The 21526-nt window shown below is 41.8% G+C and overlaps 1 protein-coding gene across 1 annotated transcript in view; it reads right to left on the bottom strand.

Moving 5' to 3' along the window:
• The window catches only part of MRPS9 (mitochondrial ribosomal protein S9), a 34865-nt gene extending 22020 nt beyond the window's left edge, over window positions 1-12845 (bottom strand). The window contains exons 1-2 of the mRNA XM_082304917.1: window positions 12748-12845; window positions 5689-5868 (exon numbers count right to left, since the gene is read on the bottom strand). Of these exons, the coding sequence (XP_082161043.1) occupies window positions 5689-5868; window positions 12748-12816 (249 nt within the window). The 5' untranslated portion in view covers window positions 12817-12845. The remainder of the gene's footprint in view (window positions 1-5688; window positions 5869-12747) is intronic.
• Between the last annotated feature and the right edge of the window lie 8681 nt (window positions 12846-21526).

Consider the following 21526-nt stretch of genomic DNA (forward strand, 5'->3'; position numbering starts at 1 on the left):
ATCCATAATTATTTTCAGCAGAAACACAACTAAACATCCTGGTACTTGGTAGCACAATGGTGCTTCCTGGCACCGAGTAACACAATGGTGTTTCCAAAAATAATTACGTAAGCTAGTGGAAAAAGGCAGAATGGATACAGCTTGCTTCTGCTATAATTTACTAAAGATTTTAGCCATTTCCTTTCAGGATTTAAAAGTGTTTGGCTTTAAACTCTACTGTTGATCCATGCAGCAAAAAAAAAAAAAAAAAAAACCCAGTAGTCACACCTTTGAAAACAGCAGATCATAACGAATACATGTTAGTAACAAGATGGTTTACATCAGACATTTCTTAAACAGCATTGGTAAACTTAACATTCCTGTAACAAACTAAAAGGCATCCTGTTATATCACCACTTGTTGAGGGACCGGATGATTCAACGTACTGCCCACAGGACCACAACGTCTTTCACTTGCAGCTCTAAGTTTGAATTCAAGCCAGCTGGAATAATGAGAACAAGCTTCCACCCCTATAAAAAAAAATAATCGTATCTGGCAGTCCTTCAAACATGCAAACCAATTCATTAAATAATCTGTCCAGCACTCCATGTGGCATGCTGTGCAAGTTCAGTATACCTGCCACACCCTCATTTTCCTTCTTCACTGTGCGTGTTGCACATGCTAACTTCTGATCCTCCTTCCCTTCCTACCTATCTACAAGCCAAGAAGTTTTGCTCGCTCATTTTCTCAGAGACTAACTCTGAATCAAACAAGTTCAGCTGGGTCAGTAAGGATTACTTTTTTTTTTAAATGTCTTGAGAAATTAAGAATTCAATACTTCAATTCAAATAGAGTTGATTGAGCCATACTGGGATAGGAGAAGGAGACTAAGACAGTTCCGTCTTTAAATAACCTGCCGTAAGTAGGAGAGGTTTGGCAAGGCAAATTGATCTTGCCCAAGTGTCTTCCCACACTTTCATTGAATCTACAGCTCAAACACAAAACATGCAACTAATATTCATTGCTCAAATTCTGTGCAAAGATAGTTATCTACATAACATCCAGTAAGGAAAGGCATTTTGTAGGAAAAAAGGAAAGAAGGAGAAAAAAAAAAATCAAAAACCTCCACTCTGGGATTCCCTTGCAGCAGCACCCTTTTTGGCAGAGGCCTCAAGAATCCAGCTCATTCCTTTTTAAATATACATGAAACTTTAATCATCAAAACATTGACGTTAGAAGTGACACTTTATGCCGCAACGTTTTAATAAAACACCTGAGCAGTAGCTGTTTCAGCTTCTTCTACTCCTCAACTTGATCACACGAGAGCCACTTCCCTTCTTAAACCTTGCCTCTTGAATCACATTATTAAGCCACTGTACTTCAGCATTCCTCAGACTGAGATGTTTGCTGGAACAGCTGTTTTTCCTTCTAACCACACTAGCAGTAGTCTTTAAAAGTTTTCAGCATCCAAAATCCAGAATATTTGGGGTAGACCCAGGAATGAATGAAACAAAAATGGGACATGAAATGTTAAGTCTAAAATAGCTTTTTTATTTAAGAAGACAGAAAAGGTTAACAAAAAAAAAACCAAAACAAACCAAACAAAAAAAAAAAAGAAAAATCAGTGACACACCAAAGTTTACTTTGTAAAACAAAATCCTCCTCTAATAACTAACCACTAAAATTTATTGAAACCACACCAATCATTTGTCACTGTTCATCTAAAGCTGAATTCTAGCTTGGACAGAAAGAAATTTCAAGTTCACAGTGATATACCATTTTAACCCCATCACTTAAAAAAAAAAAAAAAAAAAAAACAAGCCATACCCACTAGCATTATATGAAAAAAAATCTTCTTTTAAAATTACATTATTTTTATACTACGTAATAATGTTCAAAACAAAAATTAATGTCTTGTCCAGAGCTTGCAGAGCAAAAAAAGCCAAAAACCTGTTGAAAGAAACAGTCATTATTTGTCTTCATTTCAACTTTTCAAAACACTCAACAGTATTAAAAAGAGTAAAAAAAACACAGCAGTCATCAGTTCAGATGGACTTTGATGCAGAAGTAAGAAAATACTGATGCAGAGTTTGGCTCCACTGGGAAAAATAACGTTGAAAAAAGACATTCTAGGTTGAACTCTTAAAACACAATAAAAAATCCAATATTTCTTGTAAGGACAATGCTGGACAACATGCTCTTCTTGCAAAGAACAGAAAGTTCAGAAATGCATATTGCTCTGAATAACGTTTCACACATTTCACATATGCCAATATTCACTCATTTCTAATACTCTGTATTGCTAAAATTTGAATGTTATTTAGAAATTGGATGTGCTGAGCCACTTTTTTAAAAGCAATTGAATACAACCTATTTTTCATTAAAGTAATCTTAATTCACTGAAAGAAACTATACCCTATGAGGAATGAAGTTTTTCCATGTTTAACATTTTCATAGGTAACAATCTCACTGGTACTTCTGCAACAATATATATGCTAGTGAAGATAAACGTATATTTTAGATTCAAATTATTCCATCTGCTCAACAACAATCTATTAGGTCATAAGGCAGACAAGAGAAAATGAACATAGATCTCTACCTTTTGAGTTTTACTAACTCTTATGGGGAAAGAGTATTGCTTTATGATGAGCTCATATCTGGGAGAGCATTTAGTGACTGCATAAAAATGAATAATAAAAATACTGGCATATAAATAGGTCATGAAGATTAAGACTCTTTTCTTGTATTAATCTTACTTAGATTTCTGGGCTTTAAAGTGGAGTATCACAGAACTGACAGTGGAAAATGAAGGTGGGCTGTTTACTACAACCATAAGTTAAAGTTAAATCACAAAATAAAAGGATTACAGACTCAACCGGGGAGAAGCACTAGGTCAGGACTGCAATCTCTATTAATTAGGTATCCCAGCTGGGCAGTGGGTATGCAGCTGTTAACTTGATCAATGACTTACCTAAATGTCATCTCTACTGATTCGCTTATAAATTACCAGCAAGTGAGACTAATGTACAGGTGCTAATTTATTTAAACTGTTCTCTGCAGTTCTACATAGCTTTATAAACTGCATCTGGCACCTAATGTTAGCTGTCAGTTGTACTTAGACATGCCTGTCCTAACGACTCTGTTCATTAGAAATGAGCACAAATTATGAAATATTGTGAAAAATGATACATCAAATGGAATGGGCAAAGCAAATCAATTAGAGAAACTTCATAGCACATATTCACACATAGGAGAATAAAACATCCTAGCTTCAGAGTAAGGTCTATAATACCAATTAAAAAGCAATTGGTAGACTTCTGCAGAGTTATATATCAATTTGCTGGATTTTTTTTTTTTCTCCTCCAGAAATACAGTTGTAATGCACAGCTTAACTTTTCATTCCTAAATAAAAGTACCAGTAAGAGGCAATTCTGTTTCCACAACGTCCAGAAGGATTAGCAAGGAAGTCAACTTATTTTCCCGTTTAAAACTTCACAAGGTTTAGCTTTTACTAAACTATACCTAAAACTCCAGTGAAGGACAGAATCCTATGATGTCTACTTTTGAAATACACCACACAGACTGATTAACAGTAGAAGACATGGAGGTATATAAGCACTCATCAGAAAGAATTATTACTGTTCGAAATGTAAAGCTTGATAATTCTCCCGCCAGCGCTTAAGCAGCTTTTATATTTCTATAACAGAAATTTAATTATGCATAGCAGACACTATTACACACTCTAAGTATTTTCCAACACCTGATAAAATATGAACAAATCAAACACGTACCACTTGGTATCAGCAAACAAAACACTACTCTTTTGGCTCCACTTTTCCAAATCTTTTCAGAAACAGAGCCTGCAAAGCAGTCCTGTACTTGTCACCTGCACTGCATTTGTAAAAGCTAATTTCCAGAATGAATCTGCTTTTACTAATGATGGATCTCAGATAATTTTGTGGAAACGATCACAGTGCTATGGATTCATAAAGAAGAAACCACTACTTAGATAGAGTCATTTTCCATTTCTTGCAGTCTTGCTGTCTGTAAGCCTTCCCCCTAGACTCTATCAAGGAAGGAAGCCAGACTGCAGATTAATGCATTCTCCTACCATTAACCTTTCGGGCAAACAAACTGAACTATTATCATCATCATCGTACTGTACTAACATGGGAGATATTCTGGTGGCAGGTCTGTGCATGAATACTTTACAAGAAAGTAACTCAAAAAGATACAGGTTAAAGGCAAGAAAAAACATCTGAAAAACATAGGAAAAGGAAATGCTATAGTCTGTACAGAAATAAGAAAGCCAACGTAAAGAAACAGGCTGCTATTACTGCTGACCCAGATGCCTCAACGAATACTTTTACTGTTGACAGGACCTCATCCACTCTACGCTGAGACCAGAAGGGCCTCTGCATTGTCTGTAGAAGAGCAAAGTGGTATCCACAATTCAGAATGAAAGTAGTCGCAGTATCACTGCATAGCTTTGTACTCATAAAGCTTGATTTCCTACGGATTTGTAACTTGAAGTCAAGCTTCACTTATGGATTTACTGATACCTGATAAGACTCTGAGTCTCATTTCAGCCTTTTTCTCAGCAGGCCATTAACTGTGTGTCTCTTCTCTACTTTGCTGTCTATTTTCAAAGAAGTTTTCAGAACTTAGTTTTGAAGCCTGTTAAATGTTTTCGAAATCAGCCTGTATTACCACCTACAGATGTAGTTCTCTTTCTTGGCATAAGCATGCTGTCAAGACCTCTTATGTGGACACAGCTATGCTGACAGAATTTTGCCACTGCGAGAGGCAACAAACAATCTTCTCCCCCGAAAAAACTAAACCATGCACACCTCTCTTTTGGCACATACCACATTACTACGTCTCCCCTAAGGGCCCTACTGTGCTGCCACGGCTATAGTAATAGCATTGCTGCTGCGCAGAGAAAGCTTCAGCCATGAGACTTCATGCAGCTTCACCTAAGAGTGAATGTCACCAAATGACATTTCTCCTCCCTACCTCTGATGTGTGATAAAATAAGACAGAAATGACAGAAGTGAAGACCAGGTGGGACATTAAAAAAAGTCCATGCAACAAAACATTCTTCTGAGTGAAAGGCAGCATATCTATACATGAGCCTAAATGACAGAGAGAAAGAGGAGGCCACCCATCTGTCAGTTGTCAGAGTGAATGGCAATAAAATAGCATGTTCGGAGCTACTGATACAAGCTTAAATTCACATCTATATTAAAATCCCTAAGCTAAACTAAAGTGTTAGTTGTAAAACATCCTATAAAATTTAATTTGCATTACCAGCAACCGCAGTATCATAGAAGAAAACCTGACTTAAATATACACAGCAGGTCAAATTGTGGGTAAACGTTTCGAAGTGCTACATAAACCTTTACAGTGCCTCTTATAACCTCAGATCAAGGGGATTATCCATTAGGACTTTTAAAAAGAACCTACTGTGCTTTAGCAAGATACGGTATACAGCTCTATACTGTGATGTCTGACCTCACATGGTAGCAGGGATAGAATCTCTATTCACAGTCACAGTTGCAATGTTTGCAATGTATAGTAGCATTCTTTCTTATTCTGACAGTTTGATTAAAATTCACAGAGAGCTGAGGGGCTCATGCTGAAGTAAAGTGCTTTCAATATCTGAAACTCTACAGTAAATTACTTCTCCAACAGAGCAACTGTACTTACATCAATATCCTCTTGGGTAAAAGTTTCTGGATCTTCTCCCATCATGTTGGCTAAATGTCTCTTTCCTAGGTTGAACTCTTCAATCTGTTTTTTAATAAATGCCTCCGTGTACTTCTCAGGTCCTGAGGCTCCTACATTTTTCCTCTGCACTGCTGTAGTGGTATAGATTAGCCTTAACGTCTAACAAAAACAAAAAAGAAAAAAGAAAAGTGAGAGATTTATTTTATATTTTTGGCACAGTGAGCTCTAAATAAAATGAATGGTATAACAAGCCGTTCATACCTGTAACAAGATTCAACACATTATTGTAATAAGTTAGAAAAGGCAGTATTACTCACAGCAGCATTTTCTTCCAGTTATCTATTGCCCATAAAGAGATAAACACATTCTAAAAGTTGAATATTTTCACACATTACAATTAATTCAGAAGATTTTTCTGATGGAAAGAAATGTAGTATCATATGTCAGGAACATCCAGCAAAAGCAAAACGCAGCACTGAGCAACAGATGCAGTCTTAAAAGAAAATAAACATCTACCAGCAAATAAGCAGGTTTTGCCTTCACCTCAAGGCATCCCATAACTAAGTACAAAAAGAATCTGTGGGGCAGCTCTTTAGTGGCTTTCAGAAGCATGTGGCTGCACAAACACTGCTAGGGGCTCTGGAAAGGCTACGGAATGCTTCTTCCTTGTTCACAGTGCCAGGACGGTTCATAAGCTATTTCACTATCTCAGGCAGAACAATTAGAAAACCAGTAGGGTAGTTCTCACCAGCAAATACTACTGAACATTGTTCCAGCTCAGAAGTCATAACTCAGGGGACAGTTATCTTTTGATCTTTGTGGGATACAGGTTTGGTTTTTGTTCTGTCAAGACAATCAGTAGTTAAGATGACTAATTTCAATCAAGCTCTCTGCCAGATGAACAGGAGCTTCACTGACAGAGCTGTAACATCCCAGTTCTGGCCTAGTGCCAATATTATGCACTATTTTGTCTCTCCAACATTAGTATTAAAGTCCTCTGCAGCCTAATTATTCCACAAACTGAATGAGAACTGATTATTTGTGTGGTCTTCTGTGGGCAGGGGGAGGGAGGGAATCACAAGAAAAAAGGGTATGTGGGACAGAAAAGCAAAGACAGAAAAAGAATCACTACTGAATCAGAAAAATGCCCAGTTCTGTTCACCAGATAGTACCCTGAAACACTTCTCTCCAGCCCCTTCAACGTGCCACGGCTTGGCTTTGTGAGCAGACAGTGCAGTTTCACAAAGCAGAGCAAGCCCATCTCACAGTTCACCCTTGCCAGCATTCCTTCCTCCATGCCCTTCACTCGGCTCTGGCACTCAGACTCTTCTGCAAGCCAGCTCTGCTCCCTAAATGTGGCAGGACACTAACTTCTGCTTCCTCCCAACGAGTGGGCGGCTGAACTGGTAAGTCCAAGCGATTCAGAGAAGGCTCTGAGGACAGCCAAAGCTGATCTGAGAAGGCAGCTGAACCATGCAACTGGGAGCAAGGAAGAAGAGGGGGAGTCCTCACTTTACCTTCATTTCTTTGAGCAAATTATTAAATTGCTTCTGCTGTTCCTGGAGCTGCAGCCTCAGTCTACCTTTAGCCAAACATTAAAACCCAAACATGCACAACAAAGTGAACTAGTTAGGGTTCTTATTACGAGGAACAGAATAAAGCTAGTATTTGAAAGGATTAAATGTTCCAAGTCTCCTTGTCTTCTCCAGATCGCAGTTTAGACGTGCTAACTGTTTTCATGTATGTTACCATTCTGAGTTAAGCTAATATGAATAGCACAGAATACTTGCTGCCTTCCTATAATTAATACAAATACAGCAGTAATCTTCAAACCCAGTTATAATTGCAGTGATATGAACACACATCTCCTCAAAACAAGATTACATGGACATATTTGCAAGACAAACCCAAAAGTGGATCGAACTTCCACCTTTTGTTAGTAACACTAACAAGGTGAATCTGCAATCAGTCAGTCATGTTGGAACGTACCTTCTCCATTGCGCACTGCTTTCTAATGGAGAAAGAGACGTACTAAAAGGTATCTATACCCTTTTTAAAGATATGACAATCATCACTGGATTATGACGAGATGGTACCAATGGTCACACTAAGTGGAAAAAAAAAAATCTAACCACTTGTGTATTTCTTCTCCTTGACTTGAATACACTAGCTCACAAGTTAGCTTACACAGACTTCTCCTGTGACTAGAACCTTTGGGTGTTCTGTATTACACGGTCAAGTGCTACACGAACAAGAAATGAAACACAGCTTTTCTTGTACTTTCACAGAGCCCAGTTGGTATTCCGGACATCTGGCAGCCCAGGATCGACTGGTGCAACGCATTCAATTTGCTGCACGTATGTAAAGCTATTCATGATCAATTTATCTGCCCATGACTGTCTCAGGATTCAATATACAAAATCTAACACCACCACTTGAAATTTCAATTTGGAATAAAGAATACAATACCCTGCCTTAAACCTATGTATAGCAGATGCCTGTGCTGCAGGATAGGTCCTGTGAATTCAATAAGGCTTGATATAGCATGTAAAGTAATCTTTGAATAATAAGGTCACACAAGATGGAAAGAAGTGACCCTCTATGCTTTTACAACCTGTCATAGATAAAGATACGTCCCTCAAGGCCTGTGTACCTCAGAAAAGTAACCAATACCTCTGCCATAAAAGGTTCAAAAACAGCTCCAAGGCAGAATTGTGTGCTGAAGAGCCTGTAGTTGCTTTGTTTTCTTCACAGCTTATATGTATCATATGCAATGCTAGTCCTGGTTTGCCCCTTCCTTTTTTTTTTTTTTTTTTTATGTTTTCTGTGAGGTTACATTGACATATACAGAATTGAAAGAAAAATAATCAAAATTTTAAATGTACACATTTTCCACAGGCAAGGCTCTGGTGATTTCCTTAGAAAGCAGTAAGGAAAGTAGAGGTACCTCTGCATATTCCCTATTCTTCTCTCCCAGTCACTCCTCGGGAAAGAACTCAATTCATCTTCTGTCTTACTTGTCTTAATAGTAACTAATTATTTGTAATTCTTGTTAATGAAAATATGATTCCTTATTACTCGGCCCAAAATTGCTTTCTCTCTGCTATGCTTTAAACAGAATACTTTAAAAAAGATTGCTTTCATCTTATTCCTGTCAATTTCTATTGTAATTTTCTCATTTTTGTCCTCCTTCCCTCAAGCTATTCATATTCTTCCCTAGTTTCAATTCGTCACTAATCAAAAGTCCCTGGACACATAAACTGTTCATAATTAGAAAACAGCCTCTTATGCAAATTAATATCTATTGTATTGGGTACCTCTTCTGGGATAAGAGTACTATTTCATGGGTGGTACAGGCAAGAACTGCAAAGCACAGCTAAATGCTTCTGGCATTTCAGTCAAACAAGAAAGCATGCTCCTCTACTTTCTAGAGGAAACCACAGAGGTTTGCATTCACTTCTTACACATTTCATAAAGCATTAGTGCAGACAGCTGCCTCACCATTTTTCAAATAATAATGGTTGTTAACAGCATTCCTGAAATAACAGGCTCTTCCACGAGGACAGAGAAGGGAAAGCCTTTACTCCTGGACACTACTACTTGGTATTAACAAGCAACCTAGCATTAAAACAGTTTGGCAAATCCTGATTTTCCAGGGATGCCATATATTTATAGAAAATCAGCTTATGTAAAATTTGCTTTAGAAAAAAAAATAAGCATTTTCAGACAACTTCAACTTCTCTGGCCTATTTTTTCCAAGAAGAGAAATAACTAGGACTTGTCTGTTTACTCGTCTTGTTCATTTTACTTCACTGGAGTTATATGGATATAAAATCAACACATATCAGTAACAGGGGAATCAAGCTTCCTGTATTTTTGGAATGGGAGGAAAGCGGAATTGGAGACAGGAGGCTTGAATTCAAGTGAAAACATTGTCCATTTTACAACATGACATAGTTACAGACATAGAAGACACCAAATGATGTGGCACGCATGCAGCTGCACCATTTTCATGCTGCTTCCGCGCTCTAAGCCATCAGACTTCAACCATCTCCTTTTCCAAAACCATGCAGCGCACAAATTTGTACTAAAAAATTATCTTTGGGATAGGAGATGCGGAGCTGGAGCCGTATAACCACATCAGTATGCAGGACTAAAGCTGCCCTGTATCCATTGCCCCGATTACTGGCACACAGCTAGCGCTGCTGAACCCAGCAGACGTACAAGATGCCAACAGCAGTCCTCTGGTCACTTGTTGCACAAGAAAAATCATGTATTGTGTAGCAATCATATAGAATGTAAATGCTCGGACCCATCTCGAGTTTCTAAAGAATTACTTTCTGTTCAACAGGCGAGTTTTGGCTTTCTAGTGTGCTGTTTTACAAAGATGTGTTTAATTGATTTACTTAATATTTACATAATCTCAGATTTCAGTCGGCCTACGAACTAATTAGGTGACCCAGTATCAGGTTCATGTTTTAAGAAGCACTTTGTAAAACACATGAGAAAGTATCACAAGGTGTCAGCAAATACGCATAAGTGATTTTACATTACTTTTTATACCTGATTTCACAAAGTATTTAATCAGAAGAAACTCTTTCTCAAAGTGAAGTCTCTTCACAGGTAACTGTAAAACTACATCTCCCCCACCCAGAAAATCTACTTTCTGTGCATATTTGACCAAATCTACGTATTAAGTTGTGCTTATGCTGTATATTATGGAAATAAAGGATAGCTCTGTATCTACAGACACATGGCAAGTATCAGACGTGCATAACAGGGAACAGAATTTAGATCTGGTTGTTTTGAGGCACAAGTTATCAAATACTAACAGGCTCTTCGACTCTAGCTTAGTTAACAACTGCAGAAAAACTACTCCATTCCAAGCATGTAGTTCTGAAAGACTCACCAAAGTGCTATCGTCTCTTTCTGATATCAGCACATATACCATCCACAGTGATTTAGATAAGGTAGCTGACCCAATCAAATTAAATAGCATGTATGGTGCTCTGAACTCTTCTGTTGAGAACAGCTATTCAATCACACCAGAAGTGACTGACAGTAACCAAGCTAGAACTTCTTTTTTTCTTCATATATTGTGCTACATCTCTGTGTTTTGCTTATTAGAAGAATAGGAAACTGAACCTGTTGTTCAGTCAAAGCTAACAGAACTGGAATTACAAAGTTTCTCTCCCATGTCCTCTCTTAATGCGAGACGCTTTCAAATACAAAAAAAACCCAAGAAATTAAACTGTTTCCCCCACTAAGATAGACAAGAAGTAATGAACTAAACTCCAGCAAGGGATTTTTAGGATAGGCATCATAAAACAGTTCCCTAACAGTAAGGACAGATAAGTGCTTGATGTAAGAAATGGTTATAGCAGGTCAGAACAAGGGTACATCAACTTATTACCATGTCGTCAACAGCAGTCAGTATCAGAGGCACAAGGAGAGAACAAAAAAGTAGGGATAATTTTCCCAGGACACCTCCCCAGTTTCCAGCAATCTGCAGTTCAAAGACATGCTGATATCTTGTTTTTAACAGTCCTCAGTGGAATCTTCTTCCGAATTCCTTAAGTTGCTTTTTGTTGTCACATAAATACTTCGTATCCTGAACATCCTCATCAAACAGTTCCACAGGTTAATTACACCTAATGGAAAGAAGATTCGCTAAGTTTCCTGGGCCCTGCCTCCCATTAGTTCCTTTCATATCCAGTTAGATGATCTGTATATAGCTACAGGCTTAGGCACTGATCCCACCTCTGGGTGCGAGAAGCAGACAAATGATCTCTCAAGGCCCCTTTCCAGCCCCACCTTCTACAGTGACTCCTCCTTTGAGGTCATTTCCTCATTTACAATACAAATCGTTTGCAACTCAAACTCAAGCAGCTGCCTGGCCAGAAAAACTAACTTACTGTCATAATCGTACCTTTGATATAGGACAACCAAAGCAACACAAACTATTCCAACTGAGAAGGAAATCAAGTGTTAGAATATTTTCAGCCTTATTCTCTTTGTCATTCCTTGCACAACTTAAGCGCGTGTATTTCTGACCGCTGCCTAAAGAACACGGGCACCAGGTCTTCACCCCTAATGGATAAAGTTAATCTAGAAGTAACCAATGTAAACAAATTGCTCCTTCCAGTACTACCTTTCATTTCCTTACTGCATCTTCTCTTCTATTACCCCATGGTCTAGTTTAGTTCAGTCACCCAACAGTTCTTCAGCCCTTATTAGCCTAAATTACTTTGTAACTTTAAAGTATTACCAGCATGCCTCTTTATCCACTTGCTGATCACTGATTAAATACATAGACAGGTGTATCAAATACCACTGCACAAACACAGTGGCTGTCCTCAATACTGACAGCAGCTAAGCTTTTTAATTAAGCAGCAAGCAGCTGAACTCCAGTATCTCTCAAAACAAACGGGTAATTCTGTTTAATCAGAAGTTGCCGCACTTGTGAAGCGCATTTCTCTCTCCATCACGGGAATAGGGAGACTTCATTATTTATTTACCTGCTGACCACACACAATTCAAGATGACCAACCTAAAAAACTACCATCTTAAAGAACTCCACTTTCGTGTCGGCTTTGGTCTATGCGTGGCTCTGCTAATTGTAGTGATATATATAATAAATCAGGGCTTAACCACGCTTTTTTTTTTTTTTTTTTTTTACGTTAAGAAAAATACACTGAGCTCACCCAAGGGCTGGCTCGAACGCGGCGCCGGCCCTGGCCCTCCCGCCCCAGCGCTGCCTCCTCTCGCCGCCAGCCCCGCGCACCCACCGCCGGCGCCCCGTAGGCCGCAGGCCCCGCCGGCCGGGCCGCCCAGAGGCAGGGGCGGCCCCACGCCCCGGCCCAACCGGGGCCTCCGAAACCAGCGCGGTGTCACCCCGCTCCGCTCCGCCCCACCGCCGCCGCCCGCTTCCCCAACCCCCCGCCGCCTTCGTGCCGAGCCCGGGGGACTAGAGCGCGAAGCAGGCGGCCTCCCCACGGGGGACGGCGGGGAAGGGGCCCGGCCCGGCCCGGCTCTCACCTGGGGGCCCGGCGCCGCCGCGCTCCACCGGCCGCCCAGCCGCAGCACGCGCCCAACGGCCGCCGCCATGCCCGCGGCACCCCGCCCCGGACGCCGGGGGAGGGCGCGGCGCGGCGGCGCGCTCCGCCGCGGGCCCCGGCGCCGCCGATTGGCGGGCGGGGCTGGAGGGGCGGGGCCCGAGCCGCGCCTGCGCGCTGCTAGCCGCTCCGGCGCGCGGCGGCCGGGCCGCGGGCGGGCTGTCAAAACGCGTCCGAAAAGTAAACCACGTCAGCGTTATTAAACGTCAGAGTGGTCTTGAAAATGATGGCTGGGAGCTTGCGTCGTGGTCGCAGCGGGGACCCGGGCCGCAGGAGGCCCCAGGCGCGCGCCTGCCACCTGAGGGGGGCTCTGCCCCGGTGGGCCGCACCGCGGGAGGGAACGGCTGAAACCCAGGCTCCTGCTGACGCGGGCGGCGTTGGAAGTCGCCGCACGTCTGGTGCAACGCCGCTGCTCCGGAGAGCCGTAGCAAAAAGCATATTTCACCCTAGCACGGGCTTTTTTCCGTGGAAAAAGTGCCAATTTTTAAAGATGCAGCAGTTGTTGTCTCTTGCTGGGGGGGGATGTCAATGCTGTCACCTCCCGAGGTGGCGTTAATCTGGACGCTGAACCTTCAGGGCTTGAGAGCGTTCATCGTTCCCCCAAGTGGCGTAGTGTATACCCTCAGGGGTGATTGGATTTTGGCACTAGTGTTCTGTACCACAGGAGAAGTGGAAATGAATTAAAAATCGAATTAAAAAAACCTTCTACTTTGGACTTATTTGGGCCTTCTCTTTAGGAGTAGTTATTATTTGAGAGGAAATTCTGGATGCGAATCTCTGCTTTTCCAGGTTTGTTTTGCTCTTTGCCTTTTTCATGGGTGGCTCTTGCCCCCCCCCCCCCCCCCCAGACGTAAATAGGATTTCCCGCCTGGGCTGTAACGGAGGGTATAAGAAAACTGGCAGTGGGCAAGGGAAGTTGCCCGTGCAGGGAGGTCACAGAGAAGCCACCTGAAAAGGTGCGTTTATTCTTGCGGTCACCAGCTGTGAAAATGAACCCATCGATACTTTTATTGGCTCGGATACATACAAGCGAATGCTATGAATGCTGCACTGAAGGAGAGCGGTGGAGTGTCTTTCTCCTGTGCACACCTGGCCAAGCACTGGGAACTGCAGCTGCACTTTCATTCACAGGGTGTGTAGGGATGGTAATTGGTGAGCAGCTGTTTCTCCAAAAGAGAAGAAAAAGAGGGTTGGGTTAGGGTCACAGTCCCACTGACCCACCTCCAGGAGCAGCCAGCAGAGCTGAAGGGGTGGAGAAAGCCGGAGGTGGTACGGCCTCTTCAAGGCCCGTGGTGAATCTCATCTGCCATCTGTCGCCCCGCGGCTTGGCTTTGTTCAGCGGCGGAGGTGCTCATCGGTCCTCACCATGCTGAGCAATTGTTACCCCGCGCTCCTGTCAGCTCTACAGAAACACAGCGCCGCTGGAGTGAACGGTTTTCACTCCCCACGTATAATTAATTGTCAGTTAAATTCAAGGAACAGGGCCATCTATACAATATCGGCCACTTGTACTTGGAAAGGGGTTGATGTAAATCCAGCTCCCTAAGTCTATCAGCTCCTATACCCACTGTGAAAAAAAACCATAAATGCTTTTTCAGTCTGGACCATGTTTTCGATGATGTGAGAGTCCATACAGTCCATGGTTTCAATCCGAGGTTAAAAAATTGTTCTCACGAATTGCTGAATGGAGACTTGGTATGTGTGGCGTCCAGCATTTAATGACAAGGGCCATGTTGTGTCTCTCTAGGCTCTCTAGAGCGGTCAGCCCCTAGAAATTAATGGCTGCCCCCTCAAGGTGGAGGATTTTTGCACAAATTTCAGGTATATTTCCCAACCATCCTGCTGCCGTCAAGGAGTTTACCTGGGCTTGCTTGTCCCAGGAAGACACTTCTACAGAGGTGCCTAGGTGACTGGTTTCTAAATGATCGTATAGCTAAGTGCAAGTGCATGTAGTTATTAACTTGGGATGCTTTGAAGAAAATGTACTTCCATGGTGGGCATGGCTGATGTGTCCCAGAAGGATTCCTTCTAGTGGAAGGATTGCCACTTCTGCTCGAATGGCAGGAGTCTGGGTTCGCCAGTTCAAAATCGGTTTTTAGCAAAAGCCAAGGTAAGATGAAAATGAGCTGAAGTTATTTACATGCTCAAGCCCCTGCATCCCCATCCCTCTGTCAAAAGTTTATTAAGACAGAGGTGGAGGGAAATGCAAGAGAACCGTGTTTAATCTACTTATCCCAAGATTAACTCCAAAGGGCTTCTCTTTCTGTCTCTGCATATAGTTGACAGACTGTAGATGCTTACCTAATCCATGCAAACTACCCTGATGTTTCGCTAAGTCCTCTGTGGATCTTTAGGCTCTTGTGTAGCAGGAATGTCCTTTTTGAGCCTGGCTGGGCAGTGTTCAACACTGGGAACTTGTTCAAATCATGAATCTGATTACCCATATACTCGTGTACCTTGCTAATCATGCTTTACACAATCACAGAACGGGGGACTGTTGCCTGCAGCACATTACCTGCTTTTGTTTTGAGACTAGGTAATGCGGGTAAGCGTATAATTTGGGATGATAAAGGCTTTGGAGTGCTGTCTTTCAGGGACAGCCTGACATTAAGAAAATTGGTGCCTCTGTGTGGGGCTTGACGTTTCTGAAATGAAAAATCACTGAATGCAAAATAAGGAAACCAGGCTGAGCCTGCCACGTGCATGGGTCAGGGGACAGCCTGAGGGGCACATCTGTAGTATATGCAAATTCTTGAGCACAAACCTAAGGCTGAGCTTCAGTCCAAATTTGCTGACTGCTTACATTACCAGCCTGCACGCAGACAGTCCTGCAGTGAGATTTTGGGGTGTCCTTTTGTAATCAGAGATGGGATTTGTAGATAGCATGAGTTCAGGTTACTGGTATGGATAGTGTGAAAAACAGTTGCTTGAGGAGCAGGTATCCCAGTGGCAGTGATGGAGATGCATGGCTCTCCAGCTCACTGCCTCATAGATGCAGACAAAAAGACAGCAAGGGCAGCAGTACTGGGTCAGACCAAAGGTCCATTGAGCCTGATGGCTTCACTTGAGCAGTGGCCAACGATAGGTGCTTACAGAAGAGTAGAAAGACAGGGCAAATATACAGAGAGACTTCCCTGATAAAGTCTCCTGACCTGCAACGAGCTGAAGGCAGTATCTTAGGCTTAGACATGCAAGAAATTTATGCAGGAGAAGAGGGCAGGACTTCATGGAGGATGTAGCAGGATCTGCTGCCATGCAACAGAACAAGCTAACCTGCAGCAGAGAGGGTGAGACTCCATGAATCAGAAGACAAAGTAAATAGTTGTAGGAGAGTTAAAACTTCTCAGGATGCCATAATCTAAATCCTCTTTCGAAGAGATGCCTAAGTCTTTTTAGGGTTTTCCCTAAACAGAAATGAAAGAGTAGATTTGTTTTTCAATTCTGAACTAAATTTATTCTTCTTATAAACTATTTTCCCTTCTCTTTCCCCTGTGCCTTCCTTCCTTAGGCTGTAAGTATTTTGGCTGAAGTTCTGGGGCACCTATGCCAAAAGGGACAGCAGTCACCAGTGCTCATCCAGGGACTGAGCGTTTGGGTGGCAGTGTCTGAGGATGCTAGGCAGAGCATTGGCATGCCAAGAATTTTCCTCAGAGCCTAACCAGGGGCACTTTCTGGATTTTCTTTAGACTCAGGGAAGTTTAGGAACACCCAGGTTCAGTGTTCAACAAAAAACTTGAGTTTTTGGCTAGGGAGAGCACCAGAGAAGGGTGGCTTGGCAGAAATCTTTGCATTTCAGAAGCTGATCAGTATGTGTTTGAAAAAAAAACAAAATGCACGTTAAAAATGCAGAGAATTCAGCAGTATTTTAACTCTGTTCCGGTTAAGTAATTTCTAGATATTTTATGGCACGTGTGTTCTTTTTGACGTAGAAATTGTTTTGCATTGATCTTTTTCATCACTATTGAAAGGCTTGAGGCTGATATATCCAGAAGTCACGCTTTCTTAAATGCAAACACATAAATTTTATTTTAAAAAGCTAGTAATAAGAACAACTATTTCATTGCACCTACTTTTCTTCAAATGTGGAGCGAGCACACTCCATTTCGTAGCCTGCATATGCTAGCTACCTAAGGGTTGTCAATTATGTTACGCTGTAAAAGGCACAGCACTTAGGGGGCTGTCAATCAAGTCTGTTGTGAGCGAGATCTCAAGAATCATTATTCCAACAGTATTTGTCAAATATAAAAATAAAACAAATTTACATGACAACACCAAATACAGAGGGATCATATTTCATCTTATAGTGAAAGTGGTTTGGATTGAGCACAGAATCAGTAAAGGTGAATCAAAAATAGCCAGAGTCTTTGCTTGTAAAGCAGTGCCCCGTTTTGTTCCTTCCTACAGCTTTCCTTCTCCATGAAAGAAGGTGTTGCCCAAATCTTCAGCATGCTTTAGATCACAGCCCCGCATCTGTTTCATCTTTTCTTCACAGTCCGAGGGTTGTTGGGTTGGCTTTTTTTTTCCACAGCTTATGAGTATTGCTGAGCACTGCAAGGCATTTTGGGGAGCGTTCTTTTCTGCAGTATTATGTTCCAGCTCTGCCATAATTTATATGCTTGAGTAGCCCCCATTGAAATTACAAACAGTTCTCAGAAAGAAAGACGACTTGTATGGATGTAATTTGGAGGCATCTGAAGATAGTTTTATTCCACACGGATGCCAGAGTCAGCCCAAAGAGATCCAAATGCAGTGTCTGGGTCTATTTTTAGTTGGCAAGTGCTTTTAGACTATGTAATGTGTCTTTGTCATTTGTCTACCATACGCTTTGCCTCCATATGTTTATCACTGTTGCTATTGCTGATTCAGTATTTCAATAATAGAATCATTTGGAGCTGTTCTTTAGACTAGGGTTTGCATCAGACTTTTTTTGTCTCTGTATGATTAAACTAATGTCATTACTGATCCTAGCCGCAACTTTGAGTCAGAGCTGACACTAGATCCAGAAGCTGTGCCTATACTGCTAAATAAGAGAGGCCTAAGGACTGGCCTACAGACGAAGTGAACTTGATTGAGTCACATCAGCGCTGATTAGAGCCACCTTCCCTGTACAGTGGAGCTGCTTGGAACAGCCCAAAATAGAACCAGAAATACAAATAATCTCCCCCATCCGTAGACACAGAGCAGTAGTAGTTTTATTCCTTCATCACACAGAAGGAAATTTATTGCTATTCCCATTACTGAACCTGTTCAGATCTATAAACTTTTCATTATTGATTTTTCTAAGTACTGGAGACATACACATATTCAGAATAAATAGAAGAAAACAGTAGTTTTTCAAATTGTCTATGCTTCCCAAGATTCATTTATAGATAGGGAGTAGACACTGCAAGTCCTATGTACCTCACCAGATAACCAGAAAATACATCTCAGAGCGTGCCCTCCTGGGCCAATGTGAGGGGTTTGTCAATGTACAGTTTATGGATGCTGTTGGAGGCTGTGAACTCCATCTGTATCTTTGTCAGACTGCAAGCTCCATTTTGGTTTTAAGGCTGGGATGCACCTTCCCGTGGCCTCACGCCTTTCCTGCTGGATTAAAATTCATGCAGGGCGCATATGACAGTCAATGACCAAGCACTATCCCATAGAGTGCTGTGGCCCCAGACATTAAGTTACTCCCACCAAGGAGACCAGGTTGTTGAGGACATGGTCACCTTGGCCACAAACTAATCTTGCAGGAGACTGCATTTACCTGCTGAAAGCTGGATGGGAGCTGAAAAGTTATACAATAAGAGTGGTCCTCTTGGTGTCTTTGGAGCTCGGGAAATGGCAGATCCACCGCCTAACACTTTTTCATGCTTCTTGGAGAGGCTCTACAGAGGACAAAGTGGTTATTTAGAATTAAATTTCTTCTTCCCTCAAAATGAAAATGATGACCAAAATACCAGCCAATTCAGAGCTGAAAATTTATTTTAACAGGATTTGGCCCAGTCTCTGAAGTAACAAAGCACAAGAAAGTATGACTTAAAGATTTCAGGTTTTAAAAAAGCCGTAGCAGCAGAGGCTTCTGAGTCATCAGGGCTTCCACAGAAAGACTAAAGAAATACATACGATGCATCTTTCACAGAAATAACAAGGGAAGAGAATGACAAATTGGATCTGGATTAAGAAAAAAAAAAAACCACCAAGTACTGCTGTTGCTTTCTGACCATTATATTCAAATAATAAAGAAAATAATCTGCAGTTTTCTGCTGTGGAACTCTTTACAGAAACAAGCCATTCATGTGCCTGTATTGAATCTATTTAGAATACTTTGGGAGCATTTGCTTTCCTTTATGCTAAGACAACTAAGAAAGTAAGTAATGGTTTTGTACCTGCTGCAATGTTTTAGGTACTTTATGTTAGGATGTCAAGGCTATAAAGCATCCAGCAAAACCAAGTATCTAACATAATACAGGTGTCTTCCCCAGGTGTTCTGAGAAAAGAACTGATCATGCTTTTTGGCTTCTCTCTTATCGCAGCAACGAGGCAAATCCTACGGTCTACCCTCTGGGTGCCAGTACCTGAAGAGCCACTCGGCACAACACCTGGAAAAGATCCCTTCCTGTCGTTCTGCTGCACAAGAAGAAGAGCTTAGTCCACAATAATCCTGTGTGGGTACCTTTGGAGGGAGAGGTAAGCAGAGGAAGCTTCTTTAGCATGCAAACATCTGTGCAAGAGCTAACGTGAATGCAGACGTAGTACTCTGCTCTCCGAGAGCTAGGCTGGTGCCTGGATAATAGTTTTGCCTCCAGGTGTTTTATGCTAGCCTTGAGAACCTGTCAGTCGTTGACCACTTTGGGCCAAGTTCCAACTATAGAAAATAATTGTGAGGAGAAGAGTAGGAGGCGCTATTGAATGCTTTCTCTTCTCAACCATCTGACCTGCAGGTAGAAAGGCAGTCTCTGTTTTGACATCTCTTGCTCTGCCATCTTCAACCATCAAAGAAAGCACTTAAGAGGGCAAATGATGCAGTCTGGAGCTAACTCATTAAATAGCATGCATAATTAAGATTATTGTAAGTATCAGTAGAAACTGCCTGAATCATCACCTCCTTACATGTGAGAATCCAATACTGCATGTCAGCCTAAATCTGAACATCTGCAGCAAGCAACTGTTTTTCTCAGATTATGGTAGTTCTGTTTCAAAATGGGAGGCAAAACAGGGGAGAGAGAGTTTGCGGGTTTTGGGGGGAAAGAGAGAAGGAATCTCCAACTTCTGTGAGCATAGTCACAAACTGATGGATTTACTTACTGATGGATGACGCAAGCCATGTGTCATTTATAATGTGCTGCCACAATCCAGCTGAACATGGTTGGCTGGCAGAAAATTATCCTGAACCTTGTGGAGGTAAGTAGGCTCCAGCTTATTTTAAAGGATGTCAGACATTTTGTCTCTTTGGCCAAGCCTTCCCAGTCATTTATAAAGTTACATGGAAAGGTCAATCTGTACTTAGATATACAATATGATTAAAACAGATCACAATAAATTATTTCAGTTTACGTAAATAAAAGCAAAGCAAATGAAAAAGCTTGCTAAATATCTCTTGGGACAGGACTTCACTGTCCCCTGGGATGTGATTGCTAGTTTTCCACTCTTCTGGTTACACTAAAAAAGAGAATCAAACAGGAATTTCATTAAGAGTTTCTGTTGGAGTCTAGAGGTTCTGAGCAAATATGGAGAGAAATATAATTTTTTTTATGCAAGGAACCTTCCGAAAAAAATCTTTTTTAGAGTGGAATTGTCAGGGAAAATGCGATACTATTCAAAATAAAAAGCTACATTTTCAAACACTAAAAATAAAAGGGGAGAGGAGTCAACTACATGTAACTCTTTTGTGGGATCAGTAGGACAGACATTTTTTCTCTTTGTCTCTCTTCTATATTTCTACGTGACTCTCCTATCAGCATGTTTTACTCTACATTCCAATAAATCTAGCACTGAACCAGAAGTTGAAAGCAAGTCTAACTTACTTGTCCACAACAGATGACGTCGTTTGGTATTTCGCTCTTTCACATAGTTCAGGGACAGCTCCGTACCTTACTGATCCTGCCTGTACAGGCTTGACCTTACTGATCTGATTTGCCTGAGTCTGCCGAAGGTATGTGTCGTGGTTTAACCCCAGCCGGTAACTAAGCACCACCCAGCCGCTCCCTCACTCCCCTGCCGGTGAGATGGGGGAGAGAATCAGAAGAGTAGAAGTGAGAAAACTCGTGGGTTGAGATAAAGATAGTTTAATAAGTAAACCAAAAGCCACGCACGCAAGCAAAGCAACACAAGGAATTCATTCACTCCTTCCCATCGGCAGGCAGGTGTTCAGCCATCCCCAGGAAAGCAGGGCTCCATCACGGGTAACGGTTACTGGGGAAGACAAACGCCATCACTCCAAACATCCCCCCCTTCCTTCTTCCCCCAGTTATATACTGAGCATGACGCCATACGGTATGGCATAGCCCTTGGGCCAGTCTGGGTCAGCTGTCCTGGCTGTGCCCCCTCCCAGCTTCTTATGCACCTGGCAGAGCATGGGAAGCTGAAAAGTCCTTGACTGGTGTAAACACTGCTCAGCAACAACTAAAACATCAGTGTGTTATCAACATTGTTCTCATCCTAAATCCAAAACACAGCACTATACCAGCTACTAGGAAGAAAATTAACTCTATCCCAGC

The sequence above is a fragment of the Platalea leucorodia genome, assembly GCF_965183815.1.
Source record: "Platalea leucorodia genome assembly, chromosome: 2".
Taxonomy (NCBI): domain Eukaryota; kingdom Metazoa; phylum Chordata; class Aves; order Pelecaniformes; family Threskiornithidae; genus Platalea; species Platalea leucorodia.